This window comes from Capra hircus, chromosome 18 (genome assembly GCF_001704415.2).
Source record: "Capra hircus breed San Clemente chromosome 18, ASM170441v1, whole genome shotgun sequence".
In the NCBI taxonomy this organism is placed as follows: Eukaryota; Metazoa; Chordata; class Mammalia; order Artiodactyla; family Bovidae; genus Capra; species Capra hircus.
This window is the reverse complement of record NC_030825.1, coordinates 3,666,467-3,692,422: the sequence shown is the minus strand read 5'-3', so window position 1 is coordinate 3,692,422 and position 25,956 is coordinate 3,666,467. Positions and strand designations below refer to the sequence as shown.

The window sequence follows — 25,956 nt, the reverse complement described above, 5'->3', positions numbered from 1 at the left end:
AAAATCTCATGGACAGAGGAGCCTGGCGGGGTACAGCTCATGGGGTCACAAAGAGTCAGACATAACTTAAACAGCCGAGTGTGCTGAGCCCTTGGCAGAGGGAGTGGGTGGAACCCACCTCCTAGTTCCTGCCAATCCCCGCTGCCCTCAGAAAGGCAGAGCTCGGGAGAACCGTTTGGCTGGAGGATGACAGACACCAGTTCCATCTGGGAAGTCAGGACCCCACCCCACCCCCACCCAGAAGCTGGCAATCTGGGGCTGAATTCAGAGGACACGGCCACCAGCAGAGGGCTGTAGTGAGCCGGGTGGGAGTGAAGTCCCTGGGGGTGGGATAAACGCCAGCACAGGAGCCTGGAATAGCACCCGGGGCGTGGGCTCCAGCCCTCCTCTCACCCAGCTCACCCAGGGTGCTGCCAAGGCTGCCAGGTCTAAGCCACCGAGGTGGGCACATGGTTCCCCCCTGCCTGCAGGCCTAGGGGTCAGGCAAGGAGACGTTCAGGGCCAGCTTTGCTGGAGGAATTAAATATAGAACAGGGAGACACAGTTGCCAGGCAGAAGCAGGAGGTGCTGTGAACAGAACAGTGCTTTCTGTGGCGACAAAGCCATGAGAGAGCCTGCTATGCGTGTGCCAAGGCTTCTGGGCAGGTCCTCTGACCCTCACGGTGACCTCTGAGCTGTGACTTTGTTCCCACTTCACCTGTGGGGCATCTGAGGTTTAGATGGGAGTCCTTTCCCCAAACATGGTTCTGCCAGGCAGAGAAGCCCCATCCAGACAATTTAGAGCCCAGGTTCCTGCCACCATGGCAACTGCAGGTTTCTGGGGTCACCACCCCACCAGCTTGGACCCAAACTCTCTCTCGAGTTTTTCTCTGGAACGCTGGACATGCTGGGGCCTTGGCTCACAGCTGCCCACCAGCCTGCAATGCACAGAGCAGGTGCTTCAGCAAGCATCTGACAGAACACGACTGTAGGGCCTTGGTGGGGTCAGAGCCCACACGCAGGGGGCTGGAGGCCGGCAGAGCACGTGTCCCCCTCCTGAGCTGCCCTCGCAGGCTCTGCAGTGCCTCTCCGGGAGCAGGTCTGGCGCAGAGACAGAGGCCAGGTGGGCACTGGTACCCCCTGCCCTACGCTTCCCACCCTGCCCAAGGTGTGCCAACTCTGGTGAGCCCAGAGTGGCTGGTTCTAATTCAAGGGCTCTGAGCTGGCTCAGCTCCAAAGCAAGGCCTCTTTCTGGGCCTCAATGAAGCATGCCCGTGAGTCAGCATGGAGACTCGGCCGGAGCAACAGGAAGGGCAGGGTGCAGAATGGGGAGCCAAGTATGGTGGTAGGGGGGGAGGTAATGCCTGGAAGAACGCGAGTCCCTGCAGCCTCCACTGGCTGCAAGATCCTTGCCCAGCAGATTTTTCCAGAAAAGTTCTGTCACAACCACGCCACGGGTGACGGCAGATAGATTCCATGAGGCTTGAGCGGGTTTGTAAACCTGTGGGACTCCAGCCTGCCCTGCCCTGTTCCCTCACCCATGAATCCCTGCTGACACACTAGTAGCCCCAACACTAGCCTGAAGGAAGGCTAAGGCGGGTGGGCGAGAGACCAGGGACAGAGACCTTCAATGCTCACTTCTTGGTTGTGTAATAACACTTGATTAAAATGAAGTCACACAGTGCATCTTTTATTAGACATTATTTTAATACCATATCAAAACACCTTGACTATTGAAGAAAGCCTTTTCCCCCAGCTTTGAACATTTTTTTAAACATTTTATAAGGTTTTTTTTTGTTTTGGATTTTAATATATAAATACAGAAACCTATCTTGCCGGAACTGATGTCACACGTGAACATCAACAGCTAAAATGTTCTCAGACAGAATGCCTGAGCACAGGGGCAGCTGCACATACCCTTTTAGTCTTTTGTTTGTCTAAGTTTTCTGGAAAAAAGAAAACACACAGGGGTCTAGGAAAAACGTTCAGGCATTTTTGCAGGACACTTGTGATTGTTAAATCCTCTGAACTGACCAGAACCAGGAGGGAAGTAGGAAGGAGAAATGGGAAGAAGGGAGAGAAGGTCCTGATGGACTCGTTTTTGGCAATGAAGTCAAGATATTGGGGTCCCCAGGGGAGAAAAGTGCAAAATCAAGCCAGAAAAATGGGCGGGGGGGATCGAACTAACAAAAAAACCAAGGCAGAGTGGTTGATGGAGAGGCTGCTGGATGCCGGGCACAGGAGGGCTGTGAGCTCGCTCCGCGCCCTTGGGACTTGAGTGGCAAGAACCCGGCTCTGTTCATTTGTCACTGAGTGGGTTCTGGCCGGGCAGCAGACAACGATCTGTAAACATCACGAGGGAAAACACCAGTCGACACTAGACTTTTTGCTTTTTTTATAATTTTTTTTTTTGTAAACACTTTAGAGACAGACCCACAATGCCTTTCAAAAGTGAAAAAGAAAATGCCCTTTCCCTCCTGGGATGAGGATGAGGGGAAGGATAGTGGGTGATTCTTTCTTCTCTCAAACTGGCTCTCATCCAATCTGGTGTCCTCGGGGAGAAAGGGGGACCATTCTCTGGAAGTCAGTGCAGGAGGGCGCCCTGTTCCCACTGCTGTCCCCAGCTCAGCTCTGCCCCAGTGTCTGAAGCCTCCTCTCAGGAACGGGGCCCTGGCTGTCCCTGTGGGGACCGGAAGATGTCAGTCGCGCTTGGTGGGCCCGAGGCCGGCCGTGTGTGTCCTGCGGAGGCCAGGCTGGGGCGCCCCCTGAACCGGACGTCATGCTGGGAATCGGGACTTGCAGCCGGTGCCAGGCTCCATGCCCTCTGCCTCTTTCTTCCCCTCGCGTTTTCTTCACCCCACGTCCTCAGTTTTTGAGGAGAAGGTAAAAAGAGCAAGTGTCCCTGAATAGTTTGACATCGTCAGCTGTTCTGGGGGTTTACTTGGGATAAATGAAACAAACCTAACAAAGAACAAAAGAAAACAAAAAAACAAGAGAAAGAGGGAGACGAAGAGAGAGCGAGAAAGAGAAAGACAGAACGGAAAGAGGGCCCTGAACCCCTGGGTGTGAGATGAGGTGGGTTTTGGTTCCTCTGGGGGTGTCGTCTGTTTGACGGAAGGGACAAGTAGGATGGAGACAGGAGAGGACATTCAGCAGTAAAGAAAGGTGCCCGAGGGACACACGGGCTACACAATGGTTACAGGGTGGGAAATGCCCACCACCTGATGGGTACTCCCCTATCTGGGGAGGAAGCTGGCTGGGCTGGTCTGCAGTACAGTCAGGGACCTGGGCTGTGGTGGTGGGGCCCCAAGTCTGACTCATCTGAAGGGGGTGAGGGAGGGGGCCAGAGGAGGGAAGAACCTGGTGAGGTGACTGCTGACAAGTGCTGCAGGGACAATGCGAGGTCCTGTTCAATGACCGTGATGTCCACGTGGGAGTGCAAGCGAGATGTCCCCATCCCCAAAGAAGCAGGACCCCCCACCCCCACCCGGGTGAGGACCTGCTCCACAGCCCAGGGAGCACAAGGCACAGCACTGGTCCCAGGCTTCCCCCACTCAGCACTTTGTGAGGCTCCTGCTGAACCTCCTTCAGGGAGATTTGCCCTCAACGTCTGGATCACACTGATCTTTTCCCAACTCCACCTCCACTCTTCTGGACGACCATGCAAGAGTGGACTCTCAGGCTTCCCAGGAACCACTCCCACCTCACAGAAGCACTGCTGCTTAGACCCTCTTCCCTCGACCCCTTTCAGTGGGGAGCGGGGGCGGTGTCTGAGGGCAGCTCAGCAACGCCCTCCCCACTCCAGGGCCCCAATCACTGGCTCACCATTGAGAGGAGTCAGCAAGCGAGCCCAGCAGGGTCAGTCCGCAGGGTGTTCTGGACAAGATCTGTTCACTTCAAACCACGAGTCTATGCAACTGAGCGGGGAGACGGCAAGGGGAATGCGTCACCGGCTGAGCAGCGGTCTCGGAGCAGGATTCCTACGTCTCACCCGCGAGGACCCGACACCCACTGTCTACTGGCAGGAAGGAGCAGAGCACTCAGATGGGTGCTGGCTCAGCCGGAGGCCCCGTGCCGTGAGGCGGGGTGGCGTGGGCCTAGGCCCACAGGAAGCGGGGAGCGCGGCCTCGAGAGGGATGAGGCCTCGGGGGCGTGGAGCACGGGAACACGGCACAACTACCAGAGAGACGGCGAGTGCGGGGGGCTGCGAGGGGCGGCCAGGCGGCCGTCTCCAAGGCTTGAAGGGCAAGGAAGGCTGGGCAGCGCCCTGAGCGGGCCGTCTCCTGAGGCTCTCTGCCCGGCTGTGGCGGGCAGCCAGCAGCCAGCCCTCCCGGGAGAAGGTGGCCCGGGGGGTGGAACTCAGGAGCGCCAGGCAGAGGCCGGCAGTGAAGTCCTGGAGTCACAGAAAGGGCTGGCCAAGCCTGTCTTTTTGAAACAGGAGCCACACTGGCTATTTGCATATGTCTCCCCGAGAGCTAGAGGGTCCCGTCCCCAGTTCTGGACGCGGGCGGCCTGGCGCTGGGCCCGGGCCCAAACCCTCCCCGGCCCTCACTCGCGCCCTCCCCGCACCAGCCGCATCCACGTGCGGCCCCGTGGCCGGCGGCCCTAGCCAGGCTTCAGGAAAGCCTGCATCAGGAAGCGGCTCCGGGGCCGAGGGGCCGAGAGCAGTGGCGGCCCGAGTGAGGCGTCTTCTCTCCAGTTGGAAACAAGACAAAGGCCGGAGCTGGAGCCCGAGGACGAATCTCGGCCCTATTATGGAGCGCCCCGCCCCACAGGTAGTGAATATGGGCGGGGCCTGGGAGGAGCCTCCGGGCCGATGGGGCGGGGCCTGGGGCCGAGGGCGGGGCCTGGGGCCGAGGGGCGGGGCCTGGGGCCGAGGCAGCCAGCAACGCCCTCCGTGCAGGCCCCGCGGCACAGACCAGGGTCTGCACACTGCGCAGCAGTGGGGGCTCGTGGAGACACACGCAGACCCAACCTTCCAGGGGGCCGGGGATCCACAGGCCTCCCCGGCTCTGCGCCCCGCACGTCCAGACGTCCCCGCGGGCTGGCCTCTGCTTCGACGCCGCCCAGGGTCCTCCTGAAGGCTGGCTCTCTCCTCCCACCACAGGGAAGGAGCCCTCTGGGGTCGGTGTGGCTGAGCCGGGCCTGCCAGCTCCCTCGTACCTTTTGTGATAAATGCACAGGCAGGGCAGCCTGGCTATCGTGTCCCCCTGAAGCAGCTCCTCCAGGCAGATCACACACTCACCCGCGTCTTTAGTCAGCACGTCATCTGCAGAGAGGGGACAGTGGGAGAGGACGGGGGTCAGTCACCAGCTGGCCGGGCTCTGAGAGCCGGGTGGGACGGCGTGGGCCGCCTGAGTGGGTGAAAGCCTGAGGCGGACCTTGACGTGAAGGTCCTCACTGCAGACGCCAGACATGTAAACCACATGCCAACTATCTGAGGACAAAATGGGATTAATCACCAAATACACAGCCCAGGAGACAGAGGATGAAAATGGACGGGAGAGGGAGACACCGGGAGCTGGGCAGCAGGAGACAGACTGGCTCCCTGGACAGACTTTCCTCTAAACATACACACAGGCCAGGGAAAAAAAATGGTGATGAAGAGAGTTGGGCTAGGCAAGAATGAGGGGGAAAAGCAGGCACTCTAGCCAATATAAGTGCACACAGGATTATTCACAACAGCGGGTGGGAAATGTCCACTAGCTGATGGAGAAATGAACCGTGTGGACCCACGCAGTGGAGTATCGCTGAGCCAGGAAAGGTGAAGGGCTGATGTGGGCCGCAACACGGACGCACCTCGACAACATGGTGTGAATGAAAGAAGCTAGACGCAAAAGGCCACCGGCTGTACGATTCCCTTCATGCGAAATGTCCAGAAGAGCAAAGTTTAGAGACAAAAAGTTAGGTCAGGGGGCACTGGAGACTGCGTGCTTCATGACTAAGGGATTTTCCTCCTTTTTTTGTGGTAACATGAGATGTACCCTCCTGATAAAAATATAAGAGTACAGTACACTACTGCTGCGGGCATCATGTTGCAGAGCAGACCGCGAGACTTCTCCATCTCACGTAACTGAAACTCTCTACCTGTTGAAAAGCAATTGTCTGTTTCGCTCTCCTCTGCCATCCACCCTTCTGCTCTCCGGTTCTATGGAGTCGACTGTTGATGCCTTTAGATCCTTCATTTAAGTGGAATCATACAACGAGGTCCTTCCGGGGTGATGAAATGTTTGCAACTAGACAGAGACGGTGGTTGCACAATGTTGTGAATGTCCTAAATGCTACGACACTGTTACTTGCGTGTTAAACACGTTTTAACTCAATTAAATAAGGGAAAATCTTTGGCCACCTCATGTGAAGAGCTGACTCATTGGGAAAGACTCTGGTGGTGGGAGGGATTGGGGGCAGGAGGAGAAGGGGATGACAGAGGATGAGATGGCTGGGTGGCATCACCGACTCGATGGACGTGAGTTTGAGTGAACTCCGGGAGTTGGTGATGGACAGGGAGGCCTGGCGTGCTGCAATTCATGGGGTCGCAAAGAGTCAGACATGACTGAGTGACTGAACTGAACTGAACTGGGGGAAAAAAAAAAAAAAGGACACCTTACGCTCCCACCAGAAAAGAATGAATGGAAGGAAGCTGCTGCGCATGGCCCCAGGTGAAGCCGTAAGCACAACAGCACAAGCAGAGCTGGGGGCAAGGCCAACACCCTCTAGGACGTTCCTGTGACATTCTGGACACTGGCGACTCAAGTGAATAAGCCATGGTCTCAGGACTCAGGAAACTCACAGCCCAGCAGGGGAGGGTGAACAAGACGGAAATGAACAGCATGGGGATTCCTGGAAGTCTTAGGACACACACACATCCAGATGTGAGAGGTGTGGGAAGCGCCTGGGCGGGGTGGGGATGGCTCAGGGAGTCCAGGCGAGGGGACAGCCTCTGTGCACCTGGGGGGAAGGACGCTGCTGCAGAGTCGTGGGGCCACGGGGAGAGGAGAGACCAACTTCCTGAGGACAGGCTTGGGACCTGCATTCTGCTGTGGGGCCTGGGCTTTCGCTGGTTCACTGAGGGGCCCTCGAGTCGTGCTCTGATCACATCTGGTCTTCCGAAACCACTAGAAGTGACTGGAAGAGCCCTCGGTGGGCAGCCCGCTCGGGAGGCTGATGCAGCCTGGCAGGAGAGGGGAACTCAAGGCCAGCGCCAGCACTGGGGGCGGGAGGCTGACAAGAACTGAGGCAGCTGGGCAAATAGAGGGGTGGGGCACAGGCGGGCGCTCATCATGAAGAGAGGGAGCCCAGGAGGAGGGGGCCAGCTTGGGACTGAAAGATGAGCTCAGCGCTGGGTGGGAGGTGCTGAGCGGGAATCTTTCCGGGGACACGGCCACGGAAACCTCCCGGAATTCGCACAAGTCCAGATCTGGGGTTTAGAGGAGAGATGTGGGCCACAGCGGGAGGTGGGGGATACAGAGCTTAGACAAACCCAGAGGGCAAATGACTGAACCAGGTGAACTCTAGTAATTGAAAGGCAGGTGAAAAGAGGTGAAGTCAGCAAAAGGCGACCTAGACGTTCTCAAACCCACAGGAGAAATATCCAGAGGGTGGCTTCTGGATATGAAAACAGCAGAGCCTGAAGCAGGAGAATTCCTCACTCCTGAAAGATTTTAATTGATCGTGGACACGGCCAGTGATACACACGGAGATTTCACATGTGTGTGTTCAATGAGCCTCAGGGTCTTACAAGCCAGGCAGGACACCTGGTTTATTCCTGACTGGCAAACAGGAACAATGCAGCCAGAGAACCAGACACCTTGCTGAAGTCAGAGGGCATGAATGGGGAGCGGGCTGGGGACCCTGGGAGCTTGGGGAAGCAGGCGGTGCCCACATGCAGCACAGAGCCCAGGAAGCGGCATCTCCCCACTGCTGAAGGGAGGAGGAGCCCAAATCCGGCAACAAGTCTGAGTGGGTTGAGTAAAACTTCCTGTCCCAATCCTCAGGGTGCTAGGAATCAGCAGCCCCCAGGTATCCCTGAGTGCCCAGCAGGGGCGGGAACACAGCTGAAGCTGAAGTCTGGCCACCACCCAGATCCTACAGGACTTCTGCTCTCTCATGCTGGGAGCCCGCCGTCAGCTGCCAGGGGACCTCGCCGCCCAAAGGAGAGGACCCTGAACCATGCTGAGATTACTATGCAGATGGACTCCGATGCCTCTGGGCTGGGCACCCCGAGGTCCCCAGAGCAGGGGGGCTTGACCAATCCTGGTCAATGAGAACACAGAACCAAGCTGTTCTTTCTCTTCAAGCCCCACAAGCCCCAGCTTCCTGACACCACGTGCAAAGCCAGGGTCTCTGGCTTGGGAGGAAGCGTGGAAGTGGTGCTGACAGGGCCAATGCTCGGCTCTAAGGCAGATCAGAGACGCAGCCCAGGGTGGCGGGCAGTGCGTCCTGCTGCCGGGGCGGGGGTGAGAAGTGGTGGCACACTTCTGCCCGTCCCTGACAGCTGCCGTTCATCAAAGAGGAGCGGCTGAGGAGGAGAAGAGGGAGCCCTCGCTTCTCTGGGGCCAGCTCCAGGCCACCAGTGTCACACACACAGCCCGCTGAACCCCAAAGACACCGCGGGGTCAGGGCTGCAGCTTAGGCTGTGGGTAGCAGCCAGGATCCCCACGCTGCTCCTTCCACTTGGCCAACCTGCTCCCGTCCTTCAGAGACCAGGCGACAGTCTCTCCTCTGGAGCTGGAAACCAGCACCCACCTCACCTATGGCTGCAGCCCTCCCTTCGGGTGGGGGGAGGAGCCTGTCTGCAGGGAGCACAGGCCCAACGTCACCCAGTGGGACTCTGGAGGGGCACAGAGGTGGGTGTGGACACTGGGGGCTGAACCCACGTCCCCGGGCCTGTGGTGCTCACAGCCCTGGTGAGCAGGACGGTGGGAGCCAGAGGGACAAGCCTCACACACGTCCCAGACAGGCTCTACCCGGCCTCACCTCCAGGCCAGGTGCCCAAGAGCCAGGCACTGCAGCCTCCTGAGGGCCGGGAGGGGGCAGTGCCACCCACGCCAGGCTATGTCAGCTCCCTTCCTGGGGAATTTCCAGGTGAAGGGGAGACTCCGAGTGGAGCGCTCCCCTACCAGCAGCAGTGTCCCACCCCAGCCCCCGGACTGCCAGCGCTGCCCAGGTGGGCTGGGTTTCCATCATGACAAGCAGACGGGGGTCCTCAGGCCCAAGGGGCTTCATTTTACAGAGGCTGCCCTGGGGCCCTCTCCCCTCTCCCCAGGGCTCCCTCTCACCCACGCCTCATGCACCGGCAGCCAGGAGCCCTCTCCTGCCATCCCCCTGCAGGAAGGGCACCTGCACAGACACCCCCAGACAGACCCCAGGCCATCAGACTCAGCCACTACTAGCATCAATAACAGCTCCCAGCAGCGGCCCCACTAGCTTGGGCAAACTCCTAAGCCAGGACCTGGCTGCCCAAGGCCCAAGAAAAGGCACTTCCATCCCAACCACGGGGTCCCTGAGAGCAGAGACACAGGCCAAACAAGCACCATGGACACAAGTCTGCTGGCGGGGGGTAAACGAGCAGGAGGCACACCTACTTTGAGGGGAGCCAGAGTCCCTTTCGTTTAGAGAAACCTTGTGTGACATTCAGCATTTAGCTGGAGGCAATGACCTTTGGCAGAGAGGAGGGGTGGGCAGGCAGGACCTAAGAAGCAGGGCAAGGGTCTGTGCCCCAGAAGAAAGCTAAGCAGACAGGAGCTTTTAAAGCTGCTCTGACAGCCACCAAGCTTGCTGAATACTGCTGGCAAAAGAGCCTGCCACACGCCAGGCTCTCCCAGAGCCAAGGAGCCCTGCTGGTCGCGAAATCGGGGCCTCCTCGGTCCCTGGACTGGGACCCTTCTGTTCATGGCAGAACCAGGCTCCTCACCTCCAGATTCATTCTACTAGCTGACCAACATGAAGGTCAAAACCTGAGTGTGTGTTCTTGAGGATGCCAGTCTCAGAAACACAGAGAGACACTGGAAAGGGAGAGAGATTACAAGACCCCGTCAAGCTGGCCACATGTATCCAAGCAAATGGGTTCCCAACTCCATTCTCACCCTTGAGGCGTCCATTCTGGGTTCAGAGCTGCCCTCAGAGGAGAAGAGAGGGCAGGAGGGTCTGTGCTCTGGGGTGCATGCCCACCGCATCACTGTGTCATCCCGACTCACGGGCCAGGTGCCCGTGCGGGAGCACCAGCTCCTGGTCTTTACGGTTCTCCTGAGCACTGGGTGAACCAGTTAAACTAGTCGTGCCCTTCCTAAACTGGCCTTTTTTAAAAATAAAGTCTGGCAGGCGGCTACTGGAGGGCTTCCAACCCACGGCTCAGGCCAACCCTCATAATAAGAAAAATACTACTTTCTATCAGTCTCATTTAGGAGGTTTCTTCCCCCCACCCCGCCTCTTTGGTGGTTAATTTCACCTTATATAACTGCTATCAATTTCCTTAAAATTTCCCCAATTGGTGCTAGCATCTACAGAAAGGGTGTGTGTGTGTAGATGGGGAATCTCCCGGGAGTGACCAGGAATTTCAGTGAATCTTCATAAGAAAACAGCACATACCCACTAAGAAAGTCTCAGATCATCCCCTTCCCAGAAAGACTGAGAGTTTTACACCTCACAAATGCCTTAAATCTCTTCTTTTTTCCCTTTTTGGTAGAAAAGACAAAGTAGGATGATAAGAAGTCATTGGTAAAATATGACCTAGAGGTCTGAACTGGGATTTTGGCTTAAGGCCCCAGAAGGCCTGTGCCATATCTCAGAACAGGCCCCAGACCAACCCTGGAGACTCTCACTCCATATACAGACCCCAGGTGGCAAATGCCTTCTTCATACCTGTAAGGTTTAGGTGTCCTTAGACAAAGACTGCCTGTGTTAACAGTGCACGCAGAGGGGCGAGGCACCTTCTTTGCCTTAAGAGAAATTCCACTGATGGGACCAGAAGCAACATGCTGCTCTTTGCCTTGGGTGATTAAGGACTGGCTTTTGCAAAAGAGGTCCTCCCATTCACACTCACACACACACATTCTCTCATGCACCCCACCCCCCTCCCCTGGCCCCAAAGAGATGGCTTTTCAACTGTGTGTATGTCAGCTGCTCAACCGTGTCTGACTCTTTGCGACCCCATAGACTGTAACCCGCCAGGCTCCGCTGTCCATGGGATTCTCCAGGCAAGAATCCTGTAGTGAGTTGCCATTTCCTCCTCCTCTTCCAAATGCAGGGATCGAACCTGGGTCTCCCACATTGCAGTCAGATTCTTTACCATCTAAGCCACCAGGGAAGCTCCCAAGTGAAAGTCGCTCCATCGAGTCCCACTCTTTGCAACCCCATGGGCAGTAGCCCACCAGATTCCTCTGTCCATAGAATTCTCCAGGCAAGAGTACTGTTCCCCCTTCTCCAGGGGATGTTCCCAACCCAGGGATCGAACCCATGTCTGCCACATCGCAGGTGGCTACTTTACCGTCTGTCTGAGCCACCAGGGAAGGCTTTTCAACTAGAGGAGGGAGAAAATGGGAACAGACCAAGAACAGTCACAGCAGGCCTCTGGCTGGCTGGCTAACCTCTGCTCCCTCTGAGGGGACGCTCAGTGTGAGTGTGGCTGAGTGAGGCCAGGAGGCCACACAGGGCAACACGGGCACACCCATGCCAGGGCAAGACACTTGGGTTTGATCCCTAGGAAATGGCAGCCCACCCCAGTATGCTGGCCCGGAGAGTTCCCTGGACAGAGGAGCCTGGTGGGCTAGAGTCCATGAGGTCCCAAAGAGTGGGCCATGACTGAGGCGACCGAGAACGCACCCAAGTCTGTGCATAGCACGCTAGGCAGGTGTTCACTTTCATTCCGTCCACGGGGTGTCGTGGTGGGGGACTGGGGTTTCATGGAGTCCCTCGAAGTACTCATGCTCAGCCCCAAGGTGGCAGGTCAGTTCTTAGTCCCCAAAGGTGCCCACACATCACATCTATTCTGCCCCGGACAGTCAGGCTTAAGCAGGTCGTGCAAAGCTCGGCCAGGACTCCCCTCCCCCACAGAGAGCTGGTGCTCCCGCAGACCTTCCGCTGTCAGCTGTGTGAGACCAAGGCCTGTCTCCCGACCAGAGGCAAGAGGAGCTAAGCGGGTGGCAGAAAGGACGGGGCGCACTAGCCTCCTGAGGGACTCCCTCCCTGGCCCACTGCCCTTGCCCTTCCCTCTTGGAAGGCAGGGTGCAGAAGCTGCCCAGAGGCCACCCCCCTGCCTCCTGCCCCAGCCAAGCCCTCACCGTTGTAGGAGAGACGAGGTTTGCTCAGACACATTATAAAGTGCATTTCCATCTCATCAGAAGCCACGGACTTGGAGCAAATGGGGCACTTGAAACCTGAAAGAGAGAACAGAAGGAAATGTTTTGTTTTGTTTCCCCAAACCAAGCATATCCATAATAAAGGTGGAAACTCTTGTGTGACTCTGGCCGTGTGGGCTCAGAATCAACACAGAGAATGACGGTCTAGACACAGCCCACAACTGACTTCTGCATTAAGGCAACCAACATTTCATTTTTTTGTTATAGCCTCCAACTCCCATTTTTTTCATGGAGGCTCACCCTTAGCAGAGACACTACTTTGCCAACAAAGGTCCATCTAGTCAAGGCTATGGTTTTTCCAGTGGTCATGTATGGATGTGAGAGTCGGACTATAAAGAAAGCTGAGCCCCAAAGAATTGATGCTTTTGAAGTGTGGTGTTGGAGAAGACTCTTGAGAGTCCCTTGGACTGCAAGGAGATCCAACCAGTCTTCTATAGGAGATCAGTCCTGGGTGTTCGTTGGAAGAACTGATGCTGAAGCTGAAACTCCAGTACTTTGGCCACCTCATGCGAAGAGCTGACTCACTTGAAAAGACCCTGATGCAGGGAAAGATTGAAGGCGGGAGGAGAAGGGGACAACACAGGATGAGATGGTTGGATGGCATCACTGACTCAAAAGGACATGGGTTTGGGTGAGCTCCGGGAGTTGGTGATGGACAGGGAGGCCTGGTGTGCTGCGGCTCATGAGGTCGCAAAGAGTTGGACACAACTGAGCGACTGAACTGAACTGCACACCCTTGCCATGCCCCTCGCCGATGCCTACCAGCCATCTCTGGCACCAGACTTGAGTTTTCTTTGCATTCAGATCCTTTCCCAAGGGGGTCTAGTGGGCAGTGGGGACAGGGAGTCATTGAGCGAATCAAGGTGACTGAACAGTCTGTCTTTAAATATCAAAGAGTTAACATCCTTCCTGGGGAAGGAACCCCTACAGGTGTGGGCACCTCCACCCCTCAGCCTGCGCACCTCCCCTCCCACAGCCCCCGCAGCTGTCCTTGGAGAGTGCGCGCAGTGGGGTGGCCCTGCAGAGCACTCCCGAATGCCGCACATGCCTTGGCCATATGCCTCCAAGAGTGACAGCTGTTTCACAACCACAGGCGACTGACCCTGCCGTTTTATTCTCCAGGAAGTTTATTCATTACACACCTGGGGAGTTTCATCAAAGCGTATCAGCACTGGGTATTTTGGCAGAGAACCTTTTGAGCTGAACTCCATTATGCATTGATCGCTTTTTTATAAATTATCTTTTGACCGATTTTTACAGATAAATACAGATTTTTACAGATAAATACAAATCTTTCCAATTTTCCCCATTTTACTTTTATTAAAATTACTTTTCAAAGGGGGAACTCCCTCCCCGGCGCGCCAGTGGCTGAGACGCTTGTGCTTCCAGCGCAGGGGGACTGGATTCCGTCTCTGGGCCAGGGAACTAGATCTTGCATGCTGAAAGTAAAGATCCCAGACGCCTCAGTGAAGACATGGTGCAGCCAAATAAGTAAATATTGTAAAACAAAACAAATGGGAAATTCCCTGGTGGTCCAGTGGTTAGGATTCTGCTTCCCCAGGTTTGATCACTGGACAGGGAACTATACCCTAAGCTCCACAGGCTGCACAGTGGAGGGAAAAAAAAAAAACCTACTGGTTTCAAATAGAATACTTCACTTCCATTCTACTAAAAAGACTGAAAAGTCATCTATTTATTTGTCCACATCAAATTTTAAGTCTCCCTTATTGCGACCATAACCCCTACTTTCCCAGTCTGGAGTTTCCAGGTCAAATACAGACGTCTAAATACTGGGGTGAAGATTTGACCCTTCTGTTAATTTTCAGCCTAAGTGTCCACACACAGTTTCACTGGACGTGGGAGCAGTATCTACCATGAGGAGAGGGTTCAAGGCAAAGAGGAGCTCACAGCTTCCCCAGTGTCCTTCCTGAGGGGGCCCACTTACTCTGCAGGGCAGCCCCTGACCTGGACAGCTGGCGGTGCTGAGCCAGGAAGCGGGCCGGCTCCCAGGCAGGGCACAGACTCTTGGCATGAAGTCTTCTCTGAACCCTCCTCTCTTCAGGGACAGGGCTCTGAGCTCCAGAACCAGACAGAACACCCACAGTCCAGCCCACTCCGGGCAAAGCGGACCTCAGACTCTGCGGCACCGACCCCATTCCCCCAGCCCTTTTCCTCAGAGATACTCAGCATCTACGTGCGTTGGCTAAAAAGTCCTGGAAGTGCTGTCATCTCAAGGACTCTGGCTGAGCTTTGAGAAAGGGCTGTATTTTCTGATCTCTGGGTGGTTATGCATCCATTAAAGACAACACCAGAACACAGAAAGGAAACTTGAGAGGGGAGGGTCCATCCTGCGTCCTAGCACAGGTGAGTCATGAACTCGAGTCTGGAACGGTGAGAATGCTCTTCTAACCTCGTCCTTCTGTCTCCCTGAGTCTGCCCTCAGGCCTGTGCCCTGCAAATACACCAATACTTGTACTCAGTAACATTTCACAGAATGACCAGCCACTGGGAGACTAGTTGTTCACCCTTCTTTCTCACTCAAAAGACCAAGGTTTTGCGACGCTTTAAGTGACTACAAGATGCTTACACTTTAAACTTGCCAAGTCAGGACCCTGCCTGCAGGCTGAGGGCGCAGGGCTGAGGGGAGGCCAGGATGGGCCTGACAGGCCCTCAGATACCACGTCCTGATGCGGCCACTGGGAGGTGGTACAGGGACTGCTCACTAAAGAAAAGCCCTTCACCTTGTACATTACTCACATCTCTGATTACTTAGCACAGTCATTGTTACAATGGCATCATTCAAACCTTTGCACCCCACCGTGATTCCCTGAGTATCCGAGAAGGGTCAAGTCACAGCTACGATGCTGGGAACAAGGGACGCCCCGCAAGAAAGGTGTAGGAGGAAACGTCACTGGGCATTTATGTCCTCAGAAAAAACAAGCTGAGATTCACAGGTTTAGGCCGATCCTCTCGTCGTACAGATAAAGAAAGAGACCCTGGGAGGCCAACAGTCAAGCAACTGAGGGGCTGAGCTGAGACCAGAATCAGATTTCTCAGCTACCAACCTAAAGTCCTCGCCGTTGGAGAAGAAAGAGTTGACTGCAGGTGTGATATTGTGATTTCTAATCAGAAGCATATATGTGGCCTTTGTCCTGTTTCTGGCCCAGAGCTAAACTAAAACCCTCGGAATCCATTAACGTAAGGCCAGCAGCATTTGGGCTTTTGTCGTCACTTCCTGAAACAGCTCCAGAACCAAAGGGGAGAGAGTTAAAGGAGTGTTTATTCATAAGCATCCCCTTTGAGGTGACTTTTGGAAAGTCCCTAGATGATAACCTAAGGATGGGGTCCGGTTGCCAAGAGAACCAACCACGTGATTAGAAGACTGGAACTTCCAGCCCCACCCCTGACCTAGAGGCTCGACCAGTCACCAGTGGCCAGGGATTAATCGACCATGCCTATGTGACGAAGTCCCCATCAAACCTCGAAGGAGAGGGTCTGGAGCTCTCTGGCTGGAGGTCTGGGGAGAGCGGTGTGCCTGGAGCCAGTGTGGCTCTGCCGTTCCCCGCCCCCACGACCCCAACGCCCCCACCCCGCCCACCCCACCGCCCCCATCCGCCACTCCCCACCCCGCCCACCGCCCCCAGCCCCCCCACCCTCCCAACCTGACACTGTGCACCTCTCTCGCTGGGCTGTTTCTGAGTTACATCTTTGCATAATAAACCGTTCTTCTAGTGAGTGAAATGTTTCTGAGGTCTGGGAGAGGAAGGGGGCATGGGAAACTCCAATTAACAGGCAGCTGGACAGAAGCGGAGGTGACAACCTGGGCTTGTGACTGGCCTTGCAAGTGGGGGCTGTCCTGGGGGGCTGAGCCTGTGGGATCAGATGCCATCTCCAGGTAGATACCCTCAGAATTAAGTTAATTGCTTGGTGGTGTTGGGAAACACACCTCAGAACAGAGTTTTCAAAAAGAGGCGGGCTGGGAAATACTAGGTCTTGGAGGAAGCGCCACTATGGTAGGAGAGACCTATATTCTAATGAAAGCAGGGTCAGTACCACTTCCGTCACCCACCTCTGCATTTGTGTGTGTGTGTGTAAGGCTAAAAAAACAAAAACCTCAGGGTCTGTTGTCATGTGAGTGGGGAAGGCCAAGATGACCCGGGTTTTCCAGCCTCAAGACCTTGGCAAGTTATCTACTCTCCCTGGACCTCAGTTCCTCATCTGAAAAAGAGACACATCTACTTCCCTTTGGAGGATCAAATAGGAAATCTGAAAGCGGGCTAAAACGGCGCTGACCAAGGCACACCATCAGCAAGCCAGGCAGTGAGTTCGAGGAAGAACGCGGGGGACGGCGAGGGATGGGGGAGACGGGGCAGCAGGGCACCCTGGCCACAGGTCATGCAGAAGGGAGCTGGGCCCGTCTCTTCAGAGCACAGGACTCTGGAGCACTGTGAACGGCGCTTCCTGTGCAGCCGACAGGGAACGGCACACACCAGGCCCCTAGCCTCTAAGGCACCGACTCTTGCAGGTGATCACGGACTGCACTTCCGCTCATCTGGGCAGCTTTGCAGGTCTTCTCATTTGCTGGGAATATGAGGCGGGTCAGCATTAGCGTTAACTCTGGTTTGCAGACGAGGACACCAGGGTAGGTCACCTGCCCAGGTAACGCAGCCAGAGGGCCAGGGCTGGCACCCAACAGCCAGGGAGTCTCGCCTCCCAGCAAGCACTGTGTTCCCAGGACCGTGGGACAGGCCGACCGGTACAGGAGGGTCACACAGCAAAAGGGATGTGAGATGCTGCGCGCGCGCACGCACACACACACACACACACACACACGCGCGCGCGACATCCTCAAGCATTCACCTCAAGGCTCCCACATCGTCCCAGCAATGCCCTCTGAAGCAACCGTGGTCCTGGATAATCCCACACACTGTACCAAGTGATAAGTTTATTTTCCCCTGGGAGTTCTATTAATACGGAAGGACCGAGTTCTGCTTTCCTCCTGGCACTGAGCCTGTAGCATTGGCTGTAAGATGCTGAGTTTGCAAACTACCTTTTAAATGGAATGTGAAGGGCAAAAGGTGAAATATGGAGAGCCTGGGGGGTGGGGGGACTAGTGACCCCCTGCTCCCTTCCTGAAAGGTCCAGGTGATCAGGATGGACACTGCTGCTTGCTGCCCCAGGCACTGCGTGGGACTGCGCAGTCATGGCTCAGCACCAACAGCCCTGCGGATGACAAGTACTGTGATCTTTTTCATGTGAAATGGCTGATTTTTAAACGCCTCTTTAATTTTTATTGACTGCCCTGGGTCTCCATTGCTGCAAGGGCCTCTCTAGTTGCCCTGAAGTCGGGCTTAGATCCGCTGCAGCACGTGGGGGTCTTAGTTCCCTGACCAGGGACTGAACTCCGGTCCCCTGCACTATGATCTCTATGAGCCATCTGACAAGTTAAAAAAAAATCTAGGAAATTTTGATACCACTTTGAAAAAGAAGTCCCAACTGAACTAAAATCAGCCCAGCAAACAAAGATCAAACAGTGGTCCCTGCAGTCATCCAACTGACATGATTTCCGTCAGCTTCATGCGACCTCATCAGCACTCAGGAAATTCGGGAAAGAGATGCTCTCTTGTCCTTCACGGGGAAGCAAGCTCCAGGTGGGACTCTTGAGGACTCTGCCCAGCGAGCCCTAGAAGCGGGGTGAGCAGACAGCATGCGCCCACTGCCGCCCCCTCTGTCTAATCTCTCTTCGGAGGGCCCTGCCCGCATTGTGTCTTCGTCTGCCGGAGAGAGGAGGCACTGCTAGCTTGGGCTGGCCAACCACGTCTGCCAGCAGCTCCCGAGCCTGTCTGCCCCCCAAGGCTGTGGCAGAGGCAGGGGCCCAGGACAGAGCACCGCCGGGGACTCGTCTCCGCCCCAGGCCTGTGCTGGGGGGCTCCACCGAATGAACACTGCTACAGGGCTCTTCCACCCCCCCAGTCAAGAGGGAGATCCTTACGGAGACCCCGTCTTCCTTCTTCCTCTTGGCATCAGATCAGCCCAGGGTTACGTAGAGGTGAAGGCCAGAGCCCAGTTGCTTCCTGTCGTTCGACAACCGTCTGGCCTGAGTGGGAGGAATCCTCGCTGGACCGAAGATCGGAGCTCCCGGGACAGGACAAGCCTCCACCTGGTGAGGGGCTGTCCCCTGCTATCCTGGGTTAAAGGGAGGTGGTGTCAGTGAGCCCCCCTGCAGAGAACCAAGGGGGAGCCAGGAACACACACGTGGTCATGCACGTCCAGCATCTTCCTGGACAGGGTTAACTGGGCCCCTTGGACTTGACCCAGTTGCTTCCATCTGACCGTCAGAGCAACTGAGGAAAGACTGGGGAAACCAGCTCAAGTTACAACTCCCTCGTGCCTCTACAGCATTTATCTTGCAATACAAAGGAAAGCTTTTCTCATTTTCCAAAACTGCAACCTTCCCCTTTAAGACCTGATTTCTTGGGCAGGCAGAACGCGTGCTCTCACGTTGCCCCAGTTCCCTTCCGGACCCTCCCTCTAAGCTGATGCGCTATTTTAGCCCTGCCCCAGTTCTGCCTGTCTCTGGGATCACCTAAAGGGAGAAGACGCAAAAGCAGCAGCCAGGGAAAAGGAAGCCAGGCAGGCCCTCCATCCTGGTGGGGGGCTGAAGGAATTCCTCCCACCGAGGGGCGCAGGACGCACCCCCCACTCTGTCCCTACCAGCCAGGGCCCGGTGTCCTGCCAGATTCCTCCCTCTTATATTCTTGTGGTGCCTAATGTCTGTTAAATGAGACTTGACCGCATGAATTCTATTAAATGGGATTTATTACAATGAAAGGCCAAGGGGTAACGCTGGATGACTTACTTTTCTATACCGAAGAAACGTGTCCCCGAAGAGCACATGAGTAAGTATCACATTTTTAACACACACTGACTGTCTCTCTCTCCCTCCCTCCATCAGAGAAACAACTGGAAACCAATGCAGTTTATCAGTGGTTGATGTCTGGGCCATTCTCTCCTGCAGAACATCCTGGACTAGGGAAAGGCCACCAGTTTTGACTGCTGCCTCTTTCGACACACCTCTTCTGGACTCAGCCTCTAGACTCCGTTCCAGAGTCTGGGGCTCACCTACTGTCCCAGGAGCCAACAGAATTCTCATAGCAAGTATCAGGAGACAGCCTAAGGATAGATACTTGAAATCAATTTAATACCAAGTGTGTCTCTGTGTATGTACTTAATGTATCTGTTTTGTTGGTTAATTTTGTGTTTACTGGGTCATGGGGTACACAGATATTTGGTTACACATTATATCTGGGAGTTTCTGAATGAGATTAACATTTGAGTTCAAAGAGTGAGTAAAGCAGATTGACCTCCCCAGTATGGGTTGGCATCATCCAATTTGTGGAAGCCCTGAAGAGAATACAAAGGCAGAGCAACGGAAATATATATATATAATATATCCCAGTGATTTGGTTTCTCTGGAGAACTCAAATACGTTTCTTTATTAGCATGTCAAATGTTCAAGTTTAAAAGACTGACAGCAACAAACGTTGGTGAGGATATGGGGCAACTGGAACGCTCATATTCCTGGAGGGAGTATAAGACACAGTCATTGTGTGAAAAGGTCTGGTAGTTCTTTGTAAGACAAAACACACACTTAGCCTAACCTAAGAGGTTGTTGTGCACAGTTGCTCAATCACGTCCTACTCTTTGTGGCCCCAGACTGTAGCCCACCATGCTCCTCTGTTCATGGAATTTTCCTGGCATGAACACTAAGCGCAGAGAGGAGCTACCCCACATCAGACGTCAGGGGCAGCGGCCTAGAGTGCCAGGCTGCAACGGCGCAGGAACGGCTGAGAGGAGCTACCCTGCATCCGAGGTCAGCGGCGGCGGCTGGGAGGAGCTACCCGCGTCCGAGGTCAGGGGCAGAAGCCGAGAGGAGCTAGCGGCCGGGAGGAGCATCCGAGGAGTGGTGGCCATGTGGGCGCAGGAGGGCCTAGAGGAGCCATCCCACATTGAAGGTCAGGAACAGCGGCGGTAAGGAGATACCCCTCGTCCAAGGGAAGGAGCAGCGGCTGTGCTTTGCTGGAGCAGCCGTGAAGAGATACCCCCACGCCCAAGGTAAGAGAAACCCAAGTAAGATGGTAGGTGTTGCAAGAGGGCACCAGAGGGCAGACACTCTGAGACCATACTCACAGAAAACTAGTCAATCTAATCACACTAGGACCACAGCCTCCTCTAACTCAATGAAACTAAGCCATGCCCGCGGGGCAACCCAAGAAGGGCAGGTCATGGTGGAGAGGCCTGACAGAACGTGGCTCACTGGAGAAGGGAATGGCAAACCACTTCAGTATTCTTGCCTTGAGAACCCCATGAACAGTATGAAAAGGCAAAATGATAGGATACTGAAAGAGGAACTCCCCAGGCCAATATGCTACTGGAGATCAGTGGAGAAATAACTCCAGAAAGAATGAAGGGATGGAGCCAAAGCAAAAACAACACCCAGTTGTGGATGTGACTGGTGATAGAAGCAGGGTCCGATGCTGTAAAGAGCAGTATTGCATAGGAACCTGGAATGTCAGGTCCATGAATCAAGGCAAATTGGAAGTGGTCAAACAGGGAATGGCAAGAGTGAACGTTGACATTCTAGGAATCCCTGAACTAAGATGGACTGGAATGGGTGAATTTAACTCAGATGACCATTATATCTACTACTGCAGGCAGGAATCCCTCAGAAGAAATGGAGTAGTCCTCACGGTCAACAAAAGAGTCCGAAATGCAGTACTTGGATGCAATCTCAAAAATGACAGAATGATCTCTGTTCATCTCCAAGGCAAACCATTCAATACCACAGTTATCCAAGTCTATGCCCCAACCAGTAACGCTGAAGAAGCTGAAGTTGAACGGTTTTATGAAGACCTACAAGACCTTTTAGAACTAACACCCAAAAAAGATGTCCTTTTCATTATAGGGGACTGGAATGCAAAAGTAGGAAGTCAAGAAACACCTGGAGTAACAGGCAAATTTGGCCTTGGAATGTGGAATGAAGCAGGGCAAAGACTAATAGAGTTTTGCCAAGAAAATGCACTGGTCATAGCAAACACCCTCTTCCAACAACACAAGAGAAGACTCTACACATGGACATCACCAGATGGTCAACACCAAAATCAGATTGATTATATTCTTTGCAGCCAAAGATGGAGAAGCTCTATACAGTCAACAAAAACAAGACTAGGAGCTGACTGTGGCTCAGATCATGAACTCCTTATTACCAAATTCAGACTGAAATTGAAGAAAGTAGGGAAAACCGCTAGACCATTCAGGTATGACCTAAATCAAATCCCTTATGATTATACAGTGGAAGTGAGAAATAGATTTAAGGACCTGGATCTGATAGATAGAGTGCCTGATGAACTATGGAATGAGGTTCATGACATTGTACAGGAGACAGGGATCAAGAGCATCCCCATGGAAAAGAAATGCAAAAAAGCAAAATGGCTGTCTGGGGAGGCCTTACAAATAGCCGTGAGAAGAAGAGAAGCAAAAAGCAAAGGAGAAAAGGAAAGATATAAGCATCTGAATGCAGAGTTCCAAAGAATGGCAAGGAGAGATAAGAAAGCCTTCTTCAGTGATCAATGCAAAGAAATAGAGGAAAACAACAGAATGGGAAAGACTAGAGATGTCTTCAAAAAATTAGAGATACCAAGGGAACATTTCATGCAAAGATGGGCTTGATAAAGGACAGAAACGGTATGGACCTAACAGAAGCAGAAGATATTAAGAAGAGGTGGCAAGAATACACAGAAGACTGTACAAAAAGATCTTCATGACCCAGATAATCACGATGGTGTGACACTCATCTAGAGCCAGACATCCTGAATGTGAAGTCAAGTGGGCCTTAGAACGCATCATTATGAACAAAGCTAGTGGAGGTGATGGGATTCCAGTTGAGCTGTTTCAAATCCTGAAAGATGAGCCTGTGAAAGTGCTGCATTCAATATGCCAGCAAATTTGGAAAACTCAGCAGTGGCCACAGGACTGGAAAAGGTCAGTTTTCAACCCAATCCCAAAGAAAGGCAATGCCAAAGAATGCTCAAACTACCACACAATTGCACTCATCTCACATGCTAGTAAAGTAATGCTCAAAATTCTCCAAGCCAGGCTTCAGCAATATGTGAACCGTGAACTCCCTGATGTTCAAGCTGGTTTTAGAAAAGGCAGAGGAACCAGAGATCAAATTGCCAACATCCGCTGGATCATGGAAAAAGCAAGAGAGTTCCAGAAAAACATCTATTTCTGCTTTATTGACTATGCCAAAGCCTTTGACTGTGTGGATCACAACAAACTGTGGAAAATTCTGAAAGAGATGGGAATACCATACCACCTGACCTGCCTCTTGAAAAATCTGTATGCAGGTCAGGAAGCAACAGTTAGAACTGGACATGGAACAAGAGACTGGTTCCAAATAGGAAAAGGAGTACGTCAAGGATGTATATTGTCACGCTGCTTATTTAACTTCTATGCAGAGTGATTCATGAGAAATGCTGGACTGGAAGAAACACAAGCTGGAATCAAGACTGCCAGGAGAAATATCAATAACCTCAGATACGCAGATGACATCACCCTTATGGCAGAAAGAGAAGAACTAAAGAGCCTCTTGATGAAAGTGGAGAGTGAAAAAGCTGGCTTAAAATTTAACATTCAGAAAACTAAGACCATGGTATCCAGTCTCATCACTTTATGACGAATAGATGGGGGAACAATGGAAACAGTGTCAGACTTTATTTTGGGGGGGCTCCAAAATCACTGCAAATGGTGACTGCAGCCATGAAATTAAAAGACACTTGCTCCTTGGAAGAAATGCTATGACCAACCTAGACAGTATATTAAAAAGCAGAGACATTATTTTGTCAACAAAGGTCTGTCTAGTCAAAACTATGGTTTTTCCAGTAGTCACGTATGGATGAGAGAGTTGAACTATAGAGAAAGCTGAGCACCGAAGAATTGATGCTTTTGAACTGTGATGCTGGAGAAGACTCTTGAGAGTCCCTTGGACTGCAAGGAGATCCAACCAGTCCATCCTAAAGGAAAGCAGTCCTGAATGTTCATTGGATGGACTGACGCTGAAGCTGAAACTCCAATACTTTGGCCACCTGATGTGAAGAACTGACTCCCTGGAAATGACCCTGATGCTGGGAAAGCTTGAAGGCAGGAGAAGGGGACGACAAAGGATGAGAGGATTGGATGGCATCACCGACTTGATTTTTGGTCATGGACAGGGAGGCCTGGCGTGCTGCAGTCCATGGGGTTGCAAAGAGTCAGACATGACTGAGCAATTGAACTGAACTAAACCATGTTAGATAAATGTTTGCCTGGGTATATGATTCTTGAGTTGCCCTCCTTTCTTCCTCAGTGGTCTGCAGATAAAATTCTATCATTTTTTAGCTTCCTGGAGTTGCAAATAGAAAATCTGACGCCAGCGTGGTTCTTTTTCCTTTGTAAATGGTATGTTCCTTTGGCCTGAAAGCCGGAAAGATTTTTCTTTCCATCCTAAGAGTTAAGCAATATTACTAGGATACTCTTAGATGTATCTTAGTTTTTTCCCTTCACGGTAGGTCAGGAGTGCTGTTTACCAAATATTTCCAGCTTTCCTCCTTCCGGCTGTATGGCAGGAACATATGCGCCTCCCTCTGAAGTTAACAGTGGGATTGTGATTTGCTTTGGTGAATAAAAGAGAAGTGCTATGTGCACTTCCAGGCCAACTTTAAGTGCTATTAACAGTTCATGATTCAAAGGCTCTGTCAGCTTTTGTTCCTGGACAACAAAAACCAGCAAAACCCCCTCCTCCCGTACCTATACCGGCCACCGCATCATGCGGGGAAAATAAACTTGTTGAGTTAAACCACTGACCGTATGGACTGTCTGCTATTACACTTTAACCTACTTCTAACCTGTCCTCACTGATACCCCCTTCCTCTCCCTTGTTCTCCTCTGAGGGCCCCTACTACTTGCATGTCAAGCGCCTTGGTTCCATCTTCCAGCTGGGTCTCGTCTCCTCTTCCGTAACTTCTCTACCTTAGCATCTGCTCAGGAGTTCAGCCTTCATGACTCCTCCAGGCCCTGTCTGTCCCTGCCTGCTGGAAGAGGTCAATGGTTGGCAGCAGAATCAAAGCAATGAGACATGCATTCTGGTTAGAATCCTCTCTGCCCAGATATCCATAGTTCCCTCTTTTAAATATACAGTCTCTTTGTATCAGTAACAGTCCACATACGTGTTATTCTCAATGCCTCTGCGTTCTACAGTAATCAGATATTGTGTTTAGCCATCTTCTTCTGTGGGTGTTTAGATTCCCAATTGTTGCCTACTATAAAGATTCTCTCAGGGTAGTGATCTCCATTCTCTACTCTAAGCAAGGAAAACAAACCAATGTATTTTTGCTGTTTCTGGATTCTAGGCTGACTCCTAATAAGGAGTCAGAAGAAACAGGTTCGCTTTATCACTAGACAGGTGGCCTTGTACCAGCTCCTCAGTAATATATGCATAGGATAGCACCCTGCCTTCTTTCCAATATAGTTCTAAAATCCAACCAACAGTGGATACGCAAGTGCTCTGTGCAGAGCAAAGTCATGTGAAATATGAGGCGCCCATTTTACTTGGCTGCACCTAGTGCAACGTGAATATACAGAGACTTGCTAGTAAATCTGCCTATTTGGGGAAATATACAAATTCTTTGGGCAAAGAAGTGAAAAATGAGCTGATCCTACGTAATGTATTTTTGTGAGCTCTAAGATGCCATCAATTTTTTTTTCCAATTGGAGTGTAATTGCTTTACAATGCTGTTCCAGTTTCTACTGTACAACAGTGTGAATCAGCTACAAGTATACACAAATCCCCTCCCTCTAGAACCTCCCTCCTAGCCCCCAAGGTCCCACCTCTCCAGGTCGCCACAGAGCACAGAGCTGTGTTCCCTGTTCTGCACAGCAGGCTTCTGCTCATTATCTGTTTTACACACAGCAGTGTATACATGTCAATGCTATTCTCTCGACTTGTCTCCCTCTCTGCCATCATTTTAAGGGGCACCATTATGAACCTCCAAGAAAGAGAAACAAGCTGTCAGTCATAATTTGAGTGATATGACACACCCCGATTTCAGAGTTAGATTGTGTTCAGTTGTTAAATTGTGAAGTGCACGTGCCTTAGAATCAATGGATGCATGAAAACACATACGTAAATATTTTTAAAATATACAGGCTGAGTCCCAATCAGTACCTCTATCCCGTTCATTGGCTAAAAATGACAACAGGCTCAATGGAGTGCCTCTCATGGGCACAAAGGCAAGAGCTGCAGGCTGTGCATGTGGGCGTGAGCCCGGTGACTGCAAATTCGCCCACGGCCACGGCAAGGTCCGGCTGCGCTCCTGCCAGGTGGGGCCCGACACCAGCGCTCCAGCCAAGAGAAGAGCGGGAAAAGCATTTGCCAGGAGCAGGAGCTATGCTGGTAACTGGTCCCATTCCCCTTGACCCTCTAACCCATTTCTTCCATAAAGAGGCCCTGGAAGGACTATCTAGGAGAAGGATTACTGGGTGGAGGGAAGCAAGAAGGGGCATGACAGTCTGATGACCTGGG

At 53.0% G+C, this 25,956-nt stretch overlaps 1 protein-coding gene across 4 annotated transcripts in view; it reads right to left on the bottom strand.

Annotated features, from left to right (window-relative positions):
• The window catches only part of ZNRF1 (zinc and ring finger 1), an 87,863-nt gene continuing 63,555 nt past the window's right edge, over positions 1,649 to 25,956 (bottom strand). Inside the window, exons 2-5 of one of the 4 annotated variants that reach the window (XM_018061709.1) lie at positions 12,258 to 12,353; positions 5,143 to 5,248; positions 3,805 to 3,896; positions 1,649 to 2,322 (exon numbers count right to left, since the gene is read on the bottom strand). In XM_018061709.1, the coding sequence (XP_017917198.1) occupies positions 3,839 to 3,896; positions 5,143 to 5,248; positions 12,258 to 12,353 (260 nt within the window). In that variant the 3' untranslated portion in view covers positions 1,649 to 2,322; positions 3,805 to 3,838. Of the gene's footprint in view, positions 2,941 to 3,804; positions 3,897 to 5,142; positions 5,249 to 12,257; positions 12,354 to 25,956 lie in introns of all 4 variants that reach the window. The other 3 variants (XM_018061707.1, XM_018061708.1, XM_005691881.3) reach the window with 3 other exon arrangements.